Source organism: Chiloscyllium plagiosum, unplaced genomic scaffold, assembly GCF_037043375.1.
Source record: "Chiloscyllium plagiosum isolate Xiang-an unplaced genomic scaffold, Cpla_swu_hap1 HiC_scaffold_16, whole genome shotgun sequence".
NCBI classification, from domain to species: domain Eukaryota; kingdom Metazoa; phylum Chordata; class Chondrichthyes; order Orectolobiformes; family Hemiscylliidae; genus Chiloscyllium; species Chiloscyllium plagiosum.
In genome coordinates this window covers 80,742,543-80,761,772 of record NW_028270154.1, presented here as the reverse complement: position 1 = coordinate 80,761,772, position 19,230 = coordinate 80,742,543, and the positions used below count along the sequence as shown (strand labels likewise).

Genomic DNA, 19,230 nt, shown 5'->3' with positions numbered 1-19,230 from the left:
AACCCTTTCAAGTTACACATGCTTTCCTATAGCAGGGAGGTCAGAATTGAATGCAGTGTTCCAAAAGAGGCCGAATCAATGTCTTGTACAGCCGCAACATAACCTCCCAACCCCTATACTCAAGGCACTGATGAATCCTGGAATTCCCCACTTCACAACACAATGCGAATTCACAAACTCTGCATTGTCTTTTCAAAGACAATAAAAAACTGGTCAACATTTATTGCCAATTCTGGTGGTATCCATACCTCATGAATAAATTAAAAAAACAAATGCATTTATTCCCTTGTCTGTTAAACTTGCATTAGTTTTAAAGTAATAGGTAGAATCCACTCTGGTAGTGAAGGAATGCTGTTTGAAAATATGAATAGTTCACACTGATCTCAACAATTATTTCTGGTATACAATTTAAAACTGAACAGCAGTGGTGTATTTGAACCAGATTACATTGGGTATGTTATTTTTAACATCTTCAACACAAAAATTATTAACTGAGCTCTGTAAACAGACACACTTAAATGCTTTAAGCTGCTTCTGTACTGCTTGACCCTATCATGGTACAATGCTCTCTCATCCTAATTCAATTTTTCTGCCAGCCTGATTATGCAGCCATCTAACAGGGAAAGAAAGTAAGTGAATCTTATGAATAATTAAGTAAGTGACATTGTGGGGAACTCAGAAAGACAGGCTAAATTTGCAGCACAAATCTAATCAATTATCTCTTATTGCTCAGTGCATGTAATCTAGACACAAGTGACTGTGCTACTGTAAGTTAAGATAATACACTGTACTATCTAGGAGAGAATAAATGACAGTAATTGTCACTTCATTATAGTGTTGCAGAAAACACATCCAAGGTTTTACAATCCTAAGTATGTAAACAATATTCCAGACTCTAGCAAATTACGTCATTATTTAGCAGTTATCAAAAACAAACACTTGCAATTTTCATGAAATACTATAAACTCAAGTAGTCGCCCCTCCTTCTCCCTCACTGTCATTTTCTCTTTGCTCTTGATAGCACAATGTCTCACTGAAATCTAGTTGCCCAGTTTCTGTATTAGTTTAGTAGTTCAATTGACAGATATTCATTCAAGTATTTTCTGGTTGTTCTATCACTGATAAAATGATTGTGTTCAAACCAGAAATCAACAGACATATTCCAGCTGGTCACTAAGCAATTATCAAGTACGCCTTATGATTTTGTCACTCGACTACTTGAAGCTACTCAGCACAAGTCAAACATTTAACCTATTCCTCATCGCCACCAGGACCTGGTGTATTGTCAGCTAAACAAAATGTGTTCAAAGTTGATGTGGCCAAATGTTATGAATTTGCATGGATTGCGCAGAATCAGAACATATGATGGGCAAGGATAAATCATTCAGCCAAGGGCCTGAACTGTTATTCATTAAGATCATGGCTGATCACATTGCGATCGTGTCTTCGCATTCTTGTCTGCCCCCATAATGCCTCATTTTGATGGCCAAAAATCTAACTCGTCTTGAATAATTTCACTGACTCAAAGTCCACTGCATTCTGGGTAGAAGAATTCCACAGATGAACTGTTTTCTCTTCATTTTAATCTTAGGAGGGAGAACTCTTTTTTTAAAACCCTGTTCTTAAGTTCTCCCCTTTCCCACAAAAGGCAATTCCTCTTGGTATTCACCCGATCAAGTCTCTTCATGACCTTAGTCTCCTCATTACCTTACACCTTTTGATAAGATCATCTCACATTCTTTCAAAATTCCAATGTGTGCGTGTGCGCGCGCATGCGTGTGGGCCAACCAGTTCAATATTTCAACCAATGAAAAGCTGTTCATCCCAGGAATGAGTTGAGTGAATCTTCCAAATTGTTTCTAATCGCATTTAATCATTTTTTAATACAAGACAAAACCTGTACACAATTCTTTTGATGTGGTCAATAAGAACCCATATAGTTCACTGAACCTCCCTCCTTTTATATTTAATTTCTTTTCAATGGACTCTAAACACTTCAGTACCAAATGTCTAGAAATCTCTAAACAAAAATTGTAAACACCAAAACCATCACAACCTCAGTTCCCTTGTCACTGACTCCATCCTCTTCTTGGGCCATCATCTGAGATTGGATGGTTCAAAGAAACTTGACATGCTGTTTGGCCACATATTCAATTGACCACCAAGATTGCCTGCATTAACCTCAGCTATTTTCACATATGCCCAAGCTCATCTGCCATTGAAACCCTCAACATTTGTATTTCTACTGTTCACAAAGCTGAACTGTATGTTAAATTCCAAATCATGGTCTCATGCAGCCCACTGAGTCTTGATTTTCTGTTGAGTAATCAAACCATCCTATTCCCTGCTTATTTCCATAAGACTGAGTTTATTTCCTTCAAACACCCATCCAATACCCTTTTGAAATCATTAGTCTCCACTTCGATGACTCTCCTCGGCACTGAGTTCCAGGTCATTATTAGTCTCTCCATAACCAAGTTCTCTCTCATATCCCTCCAGGTTCTCCGCCTACATTAGTTTCCAGTCATGCAATTCAGATTTCAAAATTCTCCATTACAAATTCATCCATTGCCTCACACTTCTCATCTTTGAAAATTCTTCTAGTTCACAGCCCTTCCAACTCTGAACTCTTGCATATCAGAGTTTAATGGTTATACCATTGGGCACTGTTATTACCTGCTTAGATCCTAAACCATGAACTCCCTCCTTTGAAAAAGTAGAGCGCTTTAAAGTGTTTCTTAAAACTTTCCTTCTTTATTGTGTTTCTTGTGCTGTCTTAATAAAATGTGTACTTCAGTGTTAGACAGTACCTTCTAACAATTTACCACATTGTAGATATATAAATGCATCTTTTGGTTGGATTTATTGATAGCCTGTTAAGTCACCAGGTTGTCCTCAGTCGCAATGCGTCCATGGCTCAAGCAAACTCAGAAGACCAGAATGGCATCGTTTTGTATACTGCAATTAGCAGCTATTGTAGAAAACATTGTTTCTCAAATGAGTAAATCATTGAAACAGTTTCTTCCATGCATATTCACTCCAACCTCCAAATTTGCTTAATCCTTTTCACTATTTTCCATCTTGATATGCTTCATTATAGACATTTGCCCCCCTTCTTGGTTTCTTAATATTAACTTGTGCCATTATGTCCATCAAATGTTTACCCATTGACTAACTGATTCCCAATCTAGCCTTATTGCTCAAAAGGTTTTTGTACACAATGGGTTGACACAAAAGCAATAGAGATTTGGCACATAGAGAGAAAATGTCAACCAACACCATTTGCTTAAAACAGATGAAGTCTAACAAACCAAACTGCAGCCAAAACAAAATACTAGCTCTGGAGTTTCACAGGGTTTTAATTTAGTAAAATATTTTTTAAAACTTGTGCAGTATGTAGGTCGCTAACAATTGGCTGATCTACTCAAAAAGCACGTTTCCTTTGGTTGCTTGCAGAATAGAGTACTGACGTGCTCAACCAGCTAACTTTTGAAAAACCCAAAGGAAAGCATTTCATGCTAGATGTGATTCTGAGACTGGATACCACATACTGAACAATCCTGAAAGCATGAATAGCTATAATAGAATTTAATAATGAGTCAAGCATGTAACAGCTTATTTACGATTGCTTGAAGTAATATATGTTCATGCATAGGGACCAATTTTTCTGAAAACAAGAGAAATACATTCAAACTCTTTTTTTCCTGAGTTACCAAAGAGCTTCAGAAATTTCCTATTGATTTTCCCATGGCAATGCCTTAACCAGAATCAACTTGCCAATCGATCAGCACCCTAAATTGCTGGGATTGTTTCAAATTCAGCATTCAGGTGTTTGTCCTGATGAGTGCAAGATAAAAGGTTACAGCAACATGTCACTCTTTTCAGTGAAATATACAGATTTACTTTGTACTATTTAAGTGGACGCAAATACATTTTCAAAAAAGATTTGTAATAAAATCAGAAAAATAAAAGCAAACATTAGAATTTTGAAAATATAATGAAAATCAAACTAATTTTGGATTTTAGAAGTTATCATAATTAAGAATGTCTCAGAACACAAAAATGCGAACCCTGGAGAACCAACTGTCATCACAAGGAAAACTAACTGGCTTTTGCATTATGAAGCTGGACAAAAATTAAAAGAAGAAAGTTTGCATCTTGTAAATAAATGTTCATCTGAGCTTCTGTATAAAAATATTACCCAAATCAAGTCTGGGACTCTCTGAACATGGGGGAAACTAAACTGACAGTGTCAATTTTTTTTGAAATTTCAAACTAATAAAATAATTACCAGAATGTATAAGCACTATAGCACTATTCAATTCCCAGAACTTCCAATAAAAACAAGAGTAACAGGCCTACAATATATAAATTCAAAAACTTCAACTCCAAATTAATCTTTTAAAACCAATAGTTAGGCTCTGTCATTTGTACAAAAGTTACTTCAATTTAAGCTTTTCAATAAGAGTTGGCAGGATAGTGACTTGCTGTTTAAATAAAATCCATGATGGTAAAGCACCAAAACCAGAGCCTAAACAAACAGCCTCTGTTCTTAATGCTGCTGACTTCTGGAAAATAAATCCAGAAAAAGAACACTGAGTTCTGTTCGTACTTAACAATTCGAAGTAATGAGAATATACTCATTGTTGTACATGACCACAAGCTCCATGATGAGCATCCAAGCACACTCCAAGATGAGAGCACCTTTAATAGACATGTCCCAGGCACTTTTTGCAAAAGCATAATCAGATAAACTAAAGAACACCTAACATTATCATTTTTTTTGCAAAGGTGATGCTTTGTGTATTTCAGCCTGTAAACTGACATAAGCCACTTGTCAAATCTGTACAGTTTGTTTGCTGATCAATTTTTGGAGTTGAAACTTTATTGCTGGAACAGCACAGCAGGTCAGGCAGCATCCAGGGAACAGGAGATTCGACGTTTCGGGCACAGGCCCTTGAAGGGCCTGTGCCCGAAACGTCGAATCTCCTGTTCCCTGGATGCTGCCTGACCTGCTGTGCTGTTCCAGCAATAAAGTTTCAACTTTGATCTCCAGCATCTGCAGACCTCACTTTCTCCTCGATCAATTTTTGGACAAGAACTTTATTTTTCCACACATCCTTTCCATGCTAAGGAGGTCACTGGGAGGCCTGGCCACCTCGTGCCAGGCCACATCTAATCTTTGGTCAGTTGCCTAGTGAAAAATATTTAGGTTTACTCTCTATGCTCTAACATTCCCAGCAGACTACTCTGGACTTCACGCATTTCCCTACAACAAGCCAGCCATAATTGGGAATTATGGCACAAAAGCAGCATTGAGAATAATCAATTATCTTTTAATTTTGAACATTATGTAATGCTGAAATACACTGCATCACCCTTCCACCACACACGAGAATACTGTATTAGCTCATGTCAATGAGACATCCAAACATGGAGAAACATACAAGCAAAATAGAATTTGTACACGTTGACTGTATCCATGCAAAGTAAATGAGGCATAAACTACATTGTAATGCATGAAGGCCATTGTAAATAAAAGCAGGGGCTGGCCATTTCGTTCCTCTAGCCTGCTCTACAATTCACCTCGATCATCACTGATCTCTCCCACATTGCCATTTTCCCAAATTATTCTGTCTCTTGATATTATCAAGATCTAGAAAGCAATACATCACGGTCTTGAACATGCTCAATAACTCAGTCCCTATTGTAAAGGTGAAGGCTTATACCCATTGGTATTAGCAGATTACTCAGCCTTAGGGATCCAGTACAGCCAAGTGCAATCCTCTACTTACATAACACCCATAACCATACACTTCCAGCAGGCACACTGTCACTTAACAGCACTACTCTTTGCAAGTATGTCATGATCTTTGTTGGAAAAAGACAGACAAATGCATGTGCAGTGAGGACCTGTTTTAAGGATAACTGCATTCGATCACTAGTTTTCTCAGTCTCTCAGATGCAGAAGGACTAGTTGAAGAATCAAAAGGCTTGAAGAATCCCAAGAATGAAGTGGGAATACGAGAGAGATTATAGAAAATGGTTGAAGGCTAATGTGGTTAGGTAAAAATATTTTGACTCGCACAGATTGTACAACAAAGCTATCAGCATAACTGAATGGAGAAGGCAATAAAATAAACTAGCAGCAGCTTAGGTTGTAATTCATGCCAAATACTGATTTTGTTTAAATTAAACCGTAAAACAAAGGAATTGAGTGATGATGATAGGGAATTAATTTCAACATAAAATCATCCATTTTGTGCACCTGTTTGACGTCTGTCCCATTCCTTACATCAGCCATGTTAGCCAAGTGACTATTAAAGTGGCTATTAAATGTCAAGTAGAAGCAATTCTGGTCCATGCACAATAAAGTTCAGATTGAAATTGCTCCTACATTTCAGCCCACAGAAAATTTACGTCTGGTTTGCATTGTATTAACAGAAATTGAATTCCTACAATTTCCAAAGGTGTACTTGAAATTAGGTAAATGACTAAAGCTTTCCAGCATTCCCTGAACAAACCAAAACATTTTGACAGTTGAAATTTTAACTGTGATGAGTTGCCATAATTCTATAATTTGGAAAACACCTTGTGATATCCAATTATTGTGCAGGTTAAAATGTAGGTCAGCAAACATTTCAAAGTTAGGTTTGAAATCCTTCTTTCAAAAATGCAAATAGCCCAGTTACATTTTTGTTCCTCTTCTGAACTGCTGCAGAACTTCCAAAACAAAAACTTGAAAGTTAGATGCTTAACATGCGCATCTTTTTCTATTTGCATCGAACATCTCAGAACTTACTATATCTAAAGTTTCCCATACTGTCTGAAGACATTCCAATGTATTTGTCTTTGTTTTTCTTGGCTTTCTTCCGTTCTTCCCGTAGCCGATCATCATCCTGTATAAAATCCACCAATTCTTTCACCTTCTGTCTCACGTTTATTCCTTGGTCCTTGCCATTTTCATCTGAGGTCAAGATCAAAAATTAGCTAAACAAGAACATTTAATGACTAATAAATTACATCATGAACCAAAAAAAATGAACAAAATCCAGTCGGCCAGTATCTGGGTGCAGTTTAAGACAAATAACAAACCACGATCTAAGGACTATTTTGGTGCAGTGGTATTGTCCCTACCTCTGGACCAGAAGGCTTGGGTTCAAATGTCCTAAACATATCAATTAAAAATATCTGAAGTGATGAATGCAGGTACAGTTACAATGTTTAAAAGACATTTGGATAAGTTCATGAATAGGAAAGGTTTGAGGGATATGGGCCAAACGCAGGTAAGTCTGTCTTGTTTAGTTTGGGAACACAGTCAGCATGACTAGTTGCCCCAAAGGAACTGTTCCCATGGTCTATGACTATTATCGAAGGTCAGCTGACAACATCCCAGAATGTAACTGTGCATGTATTGCTGACATCACCATAGTCCATCATCAGCAGCACTTGAATAGAAGGTCCTGTTTGAGGCTGACACAGCAGTGCATGTGTTGCTGGTATTGCTAACCTTCCCACTTGCTGAGGATGACACGGAACCTGGGTAGGAAGCTGGACCCAAGGCTAAATGGGGCCTGGGAGATCCAGCAAAAGGAACCATCCCTTCCTTGTATCACGCCTCAGCCGCTGCCTCACCATCTGGTCCTCTCTAGCTTCCACACTGACTAAGCAGGGGGCCTTCCCGGAGCCTGTACGCTATGCTGGAACCTGCACAATAAGGTGGTAAAGGGGAAGAGGCAGAAACAGAACAGACACAGCTGGCCCTTCCTCTGGGTACAGCACCCGAGGCAGAGAAGGGCTCCTCTCAGGGCAGCATAACTGCTGATGGGGGTCAGGCAGCAAGGCAGAGCAAACGCGGTAAAGCAGAGACAGCAGAATAGACACTACAGGGAAAGGGAGGCTCCTATTCTTCAGCCTTCGCCTCCAACTCACCAAGTCCAGGATCATGTTTTTGGATTAAACTTTCATCACATTTTCAGAAACTACCTGCACTATTTCCCATCACTCCTAATTACATAGAGGGCCTCTTGAGCGCTCTCAGCATACTTTCCTGCAGCTGTAAGTGTTATGGCGATAGCAGGAGGCTGGATCAGCGGGCAAGTTCAGCCATACTCCAAACTATGAAACCAATTTTCTCCATTCTCCCCTAATCACTCTTACAGATGTATAGGCCCATCCAGGCCTCAGTTCTTAGGCACCTTGCCTGTTCTGTTTTCATGACAGCAGTCTATATGGTTTAATGTCCACTGACCATTCCAGAAGACCAACACTCTAGTGCCTGTGAATATGCACATCTTAGACAACACCCAATGCATAATGTGCAATGTGGAAATCTTGGCAAGGTATTCAATTACTTTTTCACATAATATCAGTTTTGAAGCAACTGTCATTCAAGTATGTGTTTCTCTTTACAAAAAAAACAAATTGAAGGTAAAACGGCACAGGTTTTTAATTTCAGAATGAATAAAATGTCATGTAGCTATACCAGTTATATTTTTCAAGAAACAGGCTATACAAAATTGGTTGCTGTATTAATTAGCAAAATAATTAAATGACAATTTTTGGTAAGTACTTCGGCCTAAATTGAACCACTGACTTGCATCTGAACATCTTTTGTCGATCGAACAAAATGTGTCCATATATTAGAAAAGGCACCTGGGTTATTAGGCTGTACATCTACATCTGACAAAGTCTAATATCAGTTTTATTTCAGTCTTCAAGTTTTGACTTTAATGTCAAAACAATAAAAACATGGCCTTATTGCCATTGCACTGTAAATATTACTTGCAGATATCCTTGCTTCTTCAAACAGATTAGTCTGTGTTGGTGTATAACCTTTCCTTCCTGTGTAATTAAGGCAATTTCTTTATGAGCATCACAGGGGAGTCATAGCTGTTGTGTTTTTTTTTGAAAAGAAAAACCTGAGCACTCATGTTGTGCTAGTTGTGTTGTTATTACCATGTCCTTTCTCTGAGTTCTTGTCTTCGCTAATTAATACTCTAGGGTCCCCAAATCTCAGATTCTGTACACTTCAGATAGTGCCACTAGTCACATTCTAATTAGTGAAGGGAGCTGATCTACTGGCTGAAGTGACTGACAACTCCGCTTGCTGTTATAATTTGCTCAAAGCTTTTTGTTTTGCTCCCTAGCACTGAAGGTTTGCTCACCTACGAAATGGTAGTTCTCCATCGACCGCAAATCGTAGATGTGTTCTCTGGCGCTGGTAACTACTCGTTCTGACCCATTTCTTATGAGGTAAGCCAAAAGAAGCAGAGACTGTAAAGGAGGTGGAGGAGGAGGAGGAGGAGGAGGAGGAGGAGAAAGAAAATAAAACATGATAAGAGGAAAAAAAGTGTTTCATGTTTGCGAGAACAAAGTCACACCCTGCCACATTGCAATGATTGCTTTCTGCATTAATAAAGTACCGTGAATGTCGGCAGTCAGTGGGAGGAATTCCCAGCACAAATCAAAATTGACAGCTGCATGATTAGTTTACCAACTGAAGAGAACATAAATAAATTTGCCTCACGCACAAGTAAAAATTAAAGAGATATTGATGCATTCACAACATACTAATTAGCAGCATTCTTCCGAGTGATTGGTAAAACAGTGACCTGGTCTGCCAATTAGTCAATGCATACAGAAAATATTTATTAGTTATTATTTATAATAACTGGAAAACATGCTCTTCCACTTGACATTGTGCCCCTGCACAATTATGAGGGCACTATTTTCAAAGACCTATCACTACACAGAGCAACTTAAAATTCTAATATCCAAAGACTGAAAAGAGAAATGCATGCGACAGGAGATGTGTGTTGCTGCAAAAGTTAAACATCCTTTAAAAACTGATCTCGTACATCAGCACCATTTGGGGAAAACAAAATACTGTGTGTCTTCTTTAAATGAATGCTTTTGACCCCCTCTTGACAAAAGTAAGTTAGATCCACCATCAAACAATGTGTCAAGCCTGCCACATAATGTAAACTAACAAATTATTTTTTGAATTATGAAGCATAGATCAGCAGTCAACTAGTCATTAGGGAGTTTCTCTTCAGGTACAGAACTTCCCCTAATCTCGAATTTCATTACAGTTGACACCAAAAAGACAAGCATGTATTACAAAAAACAAAAATCTACAAAATGACAACACACTACATAATATTCTGTGCTTCTGCTACAACCCATAATTGAAACAGCTCATCAAAGCTTGCACAATAACAAACAGTGGGAGGTTGAGGAAACAACCAACCATCCCAGATCCCAGTCTGTCATAATGGTCACTTGCATGCACCGAAAATGAGATTTTCTTTCAACAGTAACTCTGAAAGTTATTATTTTGACAAACTGCAGCTTTAGATCAAAAAGCGAACAAAACACTGTTTTGTAATTTGAAAATGTACAAACTGGAAAGTTTAAAAAGTAATCTCATTTTATTTTTGAAAGCAATCTTATTAGGATATTGTTTAAAATAAAATAGCCTTATAAATTTGGTACCGTCCCCATTTCGAATAGTTTTGCAAATCAATTTAAAAATTCCAATCGTGAATATATTTGCACATCGCACCTTACACTGACTGACAAGTGTTGAAAGCTTTTAAAATCCAGTTAAGATTTAACACATTAGGAGATAAATACTGTAAGCTTTGCATTTTCTTCAACAGACCAAATAATAGTCTGGAGCATTTGAACCTCGTTAATTACCATCTGCGGCTGTTTATCATTGAGTCTCAGCAGTGAAAAGCATTGGGAATTACTGCAGTTGTCTGTTACACTTACAGGAATATTAATTCTGTATTGTTATGTTATTAAGCAAAAAGACACATAGGGCATTGCTTCATGTACAGATTTTAAAAAGTTCTGCTAAAATATTGTACATTACATCTAAAGCTAAATAATCAGAAGACAAAAGTACCTGAATTTATTCTTTAAAACTTACATATTCAGGCTACACACAAAATTCAATGTGCTTTCATTATGTCAAACCTTCTAAAATAGTCCAGTTTCAACTTCTGCATATTGTCAAAATGCATACAAGTATGGAAAAAGATTGGCACACCTCAAATCAAAGAAACAATCACATTTGTTTTTAATCTGATGGGGGAGGGATCTTCATTAAAATTCTGTTCCAAATTAATAGATGCACTTTTTTCAATGAAGCAAAAAAAGCCTTATCTTGTCAAAGGTTTAAAAGCTGTACAATCTTTTAGTAATTTGGAAAGGAAGGGCAAGTAAAGAAATTATCAGTATTATACCTATTACAAATTCAGGAAGATTCAAAGAAGTGCTCAACAGACAATAATGGACTGTTTGAAATGAAGTCACTTTTACAACATGGGGAAGTGCAGCAGCAGACAATGAGTGTCTAGCAAAGTATTGCTAACAGCTGCAATAAATAATATTTGCTTTTTAAAAGGCCGATATTGGTTAGGGGTAACTGTTAACCAGGATTTCTGAACTGTTTAATGCTAAACATGTCTAACACAACATTGTATAGGAGATTTCAAAGCTATAACCTCTACCACAAAGGACAAGAGCAGCAGAGCATGGGAGCATGACCACCTGCAAGGTTCCCTCCAAGCGAAACACCATTTTGACTTTGAAGTGTATTGCAATTTTCTTCACTACTGCTCAGGCAAAATCCTGGAAACTTCCTTCCGAACAGCACCAAGGACTGCAACAGTTCAAGGAGGCAACTTAGCACCATCCTTTACAGGGCAATAAAGGATGGGTAATAAATATTGGCCTAGCCAGTGATGCCTACATCCCACAAGCTAATGAAAAAAAACTGAAGTCTAAATTATTATGTTATGAGGCTTCAAATCTTATACAAACATTTAATAGATCAGGATTTACAGAAATTAACTTGACATATTCATTTTAATTTAGACAATTATAAACTGATTCCTCTTCAAATAGGACAGAAATAGAACACAAGCTTCAACTTCACAAGCTGTTCTCTGCCTCAACATTCATCCCTTTCTCCACTGGCATAAGTGCCACCAGTGTGTACATTTATAAGATGGCTGCAGCAACTCATCTAGCCTCATTAGAAGCACCTTCCAAACCTATGAACTCAACCACCTAGAAGGACAAGGGATGTAAACACATAGGAACATCATTTCTTACAAGTTCCTCCCTAAAACACAAATCATCCAGATTTGTAAATATGTCACAAGGCACTTAGTCAAAATCCTGCGACACCCTTCCTGACTACATTACATACAAACAGCAGTGGTTCAAGAAAGTTGTTTCCCATCAACCACTCGAGCAATTAAAGGCAACAAAACTTGGCTTTCCTAGCAATCCTCACACAACCATCAATGAATTTTAAGAATTAAATGTCACTTCTATAGGAAATAAAATAAAACATGGTTATTTCTATCCACTTGGAATTGATGTGCTATTGCGCAATGAAGTTCCATACAGTTAGAGTAGTGAAATTTTTGTAAATCTATTTCAAAATTCTTGAATGGTAAAGACCACATTGCTGCACATCTTTAAAAATGGGCAAACAACCACCCGAAGACTCAAAGTGGAAAAAACCTAACAGTATAGAATACACTGAATGATGTGATGTAAATCACTTGAGATTTTAGCATTTAAATCATTTTGTGCGATCATAAATTTGGGGCAGATTGTGCTACCATTTGGCAGATGGTTTTGACAGCACAAATATTAAATTTCGTTAGTCAATTTTTCAATGTCAAAACAGAACAATGAAATGTGCTTTGTTTTGTGCAATACATTAAACACCTCCATGTGCTATTTCACAAAGAGAATCACATTGTATTTCGAAATTTGGGAAGTCCAAATTAGAGGTACCATGAAATGGGAAAGAAATGCTTTGTTACTCCACCTTATAAACCCGCCTCCAATTCTTTTTATTGTCTTTTAGCATACGAGTCCAAAGCATGTTCATAACTTCAGGAAACTGTTCATACATAAATGTAGACCTACAATAAAAAAAAACAGCTTTAGCAGATCCAATATATGTAAAAAAAGAAAACAAAGCAAAAGCAGTGCGCGATGGAACCTTAGGCGTTTACTTTGTTCTATTTTTACTCATAAAAGGAAATTGCTGCGGGTGTGTATGTTCCCAGAGCACAAGCAATAAATAAGGACAGGCTGTAGGTGGCAGAATAGGTTTGGCTAACACATAACGTTTCCTTTTACAAACAGGTATTATGAATCAAGCAGAGCTGCAAATTATTGTCAGTACATTAACATGAAAGAAAAATGACCTAGCAGAACCCCAGCTGGCTACTAAGAGTTTTGTGTGTTGATCTGACATACAGCATATCAAATATTTAGCATTATTACATATGTAACAGATGGTCTGGGGTGAATTGCAGATACAAGCTGGGTCCTTCATTGGTTTTAGATCCATTTGCATTCTAGCTTTAAATCACAAAGCAAAAACCACAGTCAGATCACCTGGTGATCATTTGTTAAAACACTGTAGTTTGCAAAACATACACATAAACTTGTCATTTTTTCTTGTTACTCATGAAAAGCACTTACTGCCATTGAAGGCATGTTTTTAAATACAACATAATTCTTTTCTTAATAAGCACAATGGATGGTGGTAATGGCAGTAGGAAGTGGGAGTAACTTAGTTTTAGGAAAACTATTTCTTGTTAACTCCAATACAGAAATAGCGCTGATTATATGCACAGGCTTTATCTAAATGAACAATCACATCAGTAAGTGTTCTGACTGCTTAGTACAAATTACTTCATTAGTTAACTTTTTCCCTACACATAGCTCTACGTCTATCTAACCACCTAATCAAAAATACTGCATCTGAATAAATGCTGCAAAGACATTTCTCACACACCAAAGTGCAGAATCAGCATCTGTGACCCTTCAACCAATTATGTTGCAGAACAGTGCCTTGCTTCTCTATGCAGGGTTAAGTAGTAGACATCAACAGTTGTAGTGAAACATAATACAAGGCCATCTAGTTTTAATTATGATCAACTATTCTCTACTACAATAGCTATATAGGCTGAGGAATTACTTGCCGTTACTCTTTATTAAAACAATGTATGATACAATGCTGAGAAATTTAGATCCCAGCAACTATTACTTTTATCGGAATTCAACAGTGCTCCCAAAAGAATCAAGAAAATGGTTTGCTCTTTTAAAAGCTGATTTGAATCACCAAGATGAATTCTTAACCACAGCTTGGAATCTTAAAGACTCATGTTACACTGCTCTTTCTGACGATCCATATGAAGTTTTACCTTCGTTCATGCAATATATCACAATTTCGTAAACTCTGGGTTGTGTCTAGAGAGAAAGCTCAGATATATTACACTAGGGTAAAATATTACTGGTAACAAGTTCATCGTTGGTAATGATGGGATGAATTTGAAATAATGAGTCCTGTCCAGCAGTATTGGAAAATGAGCTTAAGTACAGTAAATTAAATCATCTTGAGACTGTACAGTGTGTTCAGTCACATGGTTGATTTCAGTCATTTGTATATTGCTCATAATAATGTGATCAGTATGGTTATTTCATAAACCGAGTAACTTGCCAGCTCCGACAACCTGTAACGCATTGTGCGCTTTGAAGAAACTGACCTCCTTTAGCATCTTCTAAACTTTGAAATCATGAAAGTAGCCATTTGTTTAATAGCAAATTTTACTTTCACACTAAGAAAGAATGTTGTAAGAGGTTTGTAGACTTAGTGATAACATCCCTTTCACTCATCCTGTGCAGTTCAATTCCATTAGGAATAAAACCTAGAAAGTCATAAACTGCATCGTCTCCAGAAGAATGGAGTTAAGGTTGCTCCAGGTGCAACTTCATTAAGTATTCAAATTCCCATGTGCTTTCACTAGTCCATTCCCATTCAACTGCATTTCACTCAAGCGAAATTAAATGGTGTAAACCCAATTCCTTATTTTGAAATGGACCAAAAGAGTGATATTACAGATTTTATTCAAACAATAAATAAGTCAATGCTTTGAACAGATAGATTAAGCTTTCAGCAAAATTATGTATATTTGGAGATACCCCTAGAGCTCAGCAAGATTAGTACTTACTTGGCGATCTCTGCCATTAGCTGCCCTGAAGGTCCCCACGGATCATCATTGGTTGCTTCTCGAACCTTAGACTCTACCTCTGAATAATTCATAACCACATTTGTGCTGAAATGAAACAAGCCATACACATTACATTAGCATCAAAACATAACCACATGAAAACTTAATAATGACTCACTGACAGCTTTAATGAGATACCTCTATAGGGCGGGGAAACATTGTGTGTGTCAGACTGCGCCGAGGACACATCAATACACATTTAACTTGTCTTAAATCAAGTGTTACTGTTCCATTAGTTTTGCTGAATAATCAAATAACCTATGATACAGTAGGTTTTGTCATAGCTGGACCTAGTGCAATTTTAAGAAAAACCTAAGTGAAATAAAATGGATACCAATAGTGTGGAATATTAATAATTATAGTATGCCTCTTTCATGGTCACACTTTTACACAGGTTTCAAATGTTTCAGCATGGGAAAACCCCATTTCAAATATTGAAGCAATGGCTGGGACCATTTTGTCCCAGGCTTTATTTGGGTTAGCTACCCAAAGAAAAATATTACCAACATCCCAAAATATTTTATTAATAATTCAAAACAGAGCATATTACTAAATTAGCAAATGAAAAAGGTATAAAGATCCAATCAAGAGAAATCCAAGTCTTCCAAAGTCTTTAGAAGCCAGTTTTGAAGATCTAAACATTACACTAACTTAGGTTGTGGTTTAGTTGGTAGCACCAATTTAAAACCAGTGCTATCTAGTGCTCATCAAATCAGATTCTCATTTAATAAGCATCTCTTCACATTTGCATAAACTTTTGGATTCTACAACTACTGTAGTGAAGCAGTCTACATTAGTAAAATCCTCTACATTGAATTTCACACCTTGACACGCACACTCCACCAGTCTAATCTTTCAAATTAAATATTAAAACACAAAAATCCATTTCAACACTTATAAACAGTGGCTCCTTCCTGATCATGTTGAAGAAGTTTGGTTATGCAATGAGTTAGCTTGACAGCTGTTATTTGCTTCTTTCCTTGAATACAGTAACATGACATATCATATTCTATTGATGACTTCATACCATAACACCATGCTCCTCTTTCAAAGCACCTTGCCCATTAACATTCTCTGCTGCAAGCAATGAATTTGAACAAATTAAAAAACAAAAGCACTGTTACAAACACACTTTCTTCTCAGGCCTCAACAGCTTGCCTTATCCACAATGGAGTGCATTAGCATCTATCATATAGTCTCCACTTGAACAATTTAAAAGCTGGATATCAATATCTGCATAGGCTAAAGCTGTTGACACATACAAAACCTGCCAGAAAAACATGTTCCCATCAGATAAAAATGTTTCAAAAAGATTGCAAATTCTATTCACAATTAGATTAATATTGTACCAAGAAACAGTGCATTATACAAGTTAATACTAGGGGACACAGCAGCCAAATGGTAATGTCACTCAACTGGTAATGAAGAATCCCAGGTTAATATCCTAGGGGTACTGGACATGGTTCAAATCCCACCATGGCAGATAGTGGGATTCGAGTTCAATAAAAATCTGGAGTGACAGAAAATTCCAAAAGCTCATGTAACCAACTGCTGATTGTCGTAAAAACTCATTTGGTTCAATGACGTCCTTTAGGGAAGGAAATTTGCCATCCTTAGCTGGTCCAGTCTAAATGCGAGTCCAGATAGACAGTTATATGATTGACTAACTGCTCCCTGAAAAATTAAGGATTAAGGAATAAATGATGGCTTAACAAATGGACAAACAGAAAAGTCCTCCAAATTCCCACTTAAGTCACAAATAGAATCAAAGCTCCCTGAAAGAAGAAATTACAAATTTAGTTGCTCCATCAAATGACTAGAAATAAAAACAAAAACAGAAACAGAAAATAGCATTTATATCTAGCTTTTGCTTTTTCTACCCATGTTAGAAGACACATTTGCCTCAGAGTTAATGAGGCGGTTACCTGAAGTCAATGCAATGTTAGTTATAGAACTGTAATAGGGTACTGTTTCTTTAGTACAACAATAAATACCTCCTTGTGTGTCGGGTGATTAATTTCAAAGTAAACAATGGCAAAACAGAGACCAGAGTCTGGTTTTGAAAACACATGGGTAAATTGTTTCATGTGATAATTAAAAATATAAAGGAGTGGGATTCCTTTTAGCAGAGGTTCAAAATATACACATAAATTTTGACAGGTGTACGATACAGATGGTGTTTCAAATTGCCCAATGGGTTTTCATGCAATGTTTTTATCCTAGGCGATGAAACAACCGTTTAGATTCAGAAATTTGGAGAACTGTGATACAACTCCATGTAAAAACGGAAACATGGGGTGATGGGAAAGAATACTGCTCTTTTAAATTTCTGCCCAGTTTGGAACCATTAAGGATGCATACCAGAAGACCATAAGACATAGGAGTGGAAGTAAGGCCATTCGGCCCATCGAGTCCACTCCGCCATTCAATCATGGCAAATATTAGAGTGTCATACATTTGAACAATACCTGAAAGACTAATTGAAATGCTACTTTCAGTATGTGTGCTCAGTTTCTTACTATTTCTTTCAGCTTCTGTGGAATTATTTTCCTTCTGGATTTCAACTACTATATTGCAACCTGAATTCAATGGTCTGACAAATCACGGTCTTTTGGAACAGAAAGCAAAATATAGTGGACATTCCACATGACGTCTGGTACTTTGCACAATATTAAAGATCTACAATTAGTCTATCTGCCATATTCAAGGACACAAGTTTTATTTCACAAAAGACCTGGTTGTTTATGGAGAGGCAAGTACTGATGCTGGAATTCGTACTGAAAATATATACTGGAGATCACAGCAGGTCAGACAGCATCCACAGAGAGACAGCATGCTAACACTGAGTCTAGATGACTCTACATCAGAGCCCTGATACAGAGAGGATACAATCTGTGTACACTGTCCATTTTTATAATCAAATGCTAAAATGTCACTTACATCAATAGTTTCTTTTTCAGACTTGATGGCTTTCATTCATAAACAAGAGACAAGTATGCTTGGCAAATAGCTCAGTTTTAAAGCACCAGATTGTTAGAGTGTCATATTCTTGTAACATGCAATCCAAGCAGTTGCTGGATCACATGGAATACAAGGATGCAGGCGTTATAATGCAACTGTACAAAATCCTGGTTAAACAATACTTGGAGTACAGAGAGCAGACCTGCCAACCAAACCTGAAGAAAAATATATTCACTTTCGAGAGAGTACAATGTAGGTTTAGAAGAATTATAGCAGGACTACAAGGGTTAGGTTTGAGTAGAGATCATGCCAATTAGGCTTGTTTTCTCTAGAATTTAGAAGTTTTAGGAGCGATCTGCTCAAAGTCTTCAAGATATTAAAAGGAAAAAAAAAAGTAATGAACTATGTTGATTGGGTGGAGATTCTAGAAATGGGGGCACAGTCTAAGAATTAGGGCTACACACAGAGTGGTAGATCTTTGGAACTGTTCCACAAATGGTAATGAATGCAGGATCATTTAATTTATTTTAATTTTAAATTGAAGATAGATAACATTTTTATTAATCAAAGGTATTGAGGGGTATGGGCCAAAGGCAGGTATATGGAGTTAGACGACATATCAGCCATGATCTCATTGAATAGTGGAACAGGCTCAAGGGGCTGAATGGTCAACTCCTGTTCCTACATTTCTATGGACTACAGTGGTTCAAGCTGTCTCAAGAGCAATTAGGAATTGGTAATAAGTGCTGGCCACAACATGTATGTCCACACCCCATAACAAAGAAAAATAGCATAAAGGCTGTAAGCTTAATAGGCAGGTTCCCCAGTGCATTCATGAACCACATTGATTTAACAATTAGCCTTGGATATTGCAAATAAATTATAGATTCATGCCCCCATTCATTTTCAGGTAACTTTGGTTACTGCTACCAGCATTTATCTACCAAGAATTGAGCAGAGCTTAAAAAGAACAGTTCACAAAACACTGAGTTGCCAAAATTCAAACAAGACAAATAATAAAACAACAGGTACAAGAACAATTACATGTTTTTCTCCTTGGGGTCAAGGACCAGGACTTGAAGGTAACCATGTAGACCATTTATCTTTTGGACACACCGTGAGGATTAATGGGGTTTTAAAAAATTGCAATTTT

General features: G+C 37.1%; 1 protein-coding gene across 2 annotated transcripts in view; it reads right to left on the bottom strand.

The window, feature by feature from the left end:
* Positions 1-19,230, bottom strand: part of clint1a (clathrin interactor 1a) — a 171,709-nt gene that overhangs the window by 45,429 nt on the left and 107,050 nt on the right. For both annotated transcript variants that reach the window (XM_043703978.2, XM_043703977.2), the window contains exons 2-5: positions 15,057-15,161; positions 12,860-12,956; positions 9,168-9,276; positions 6,803-6,967 (exon numbers count right to left, since the gene is read on the bottom strand). In XM_043703978.2, coding sequence (XP_043559913.2) covers positions 6,803-6,967; positions 9,168-9,276; positions 12,860-12,956; positions 15,057-15,161 — 476 coding nt within the window. The remainder of the gene's footprint in view (positions 1-6,802; positions 6,968-9,167; positions 9,277-12,859; positions 12,957-15,056; positions 15,162-19,230) is intronic.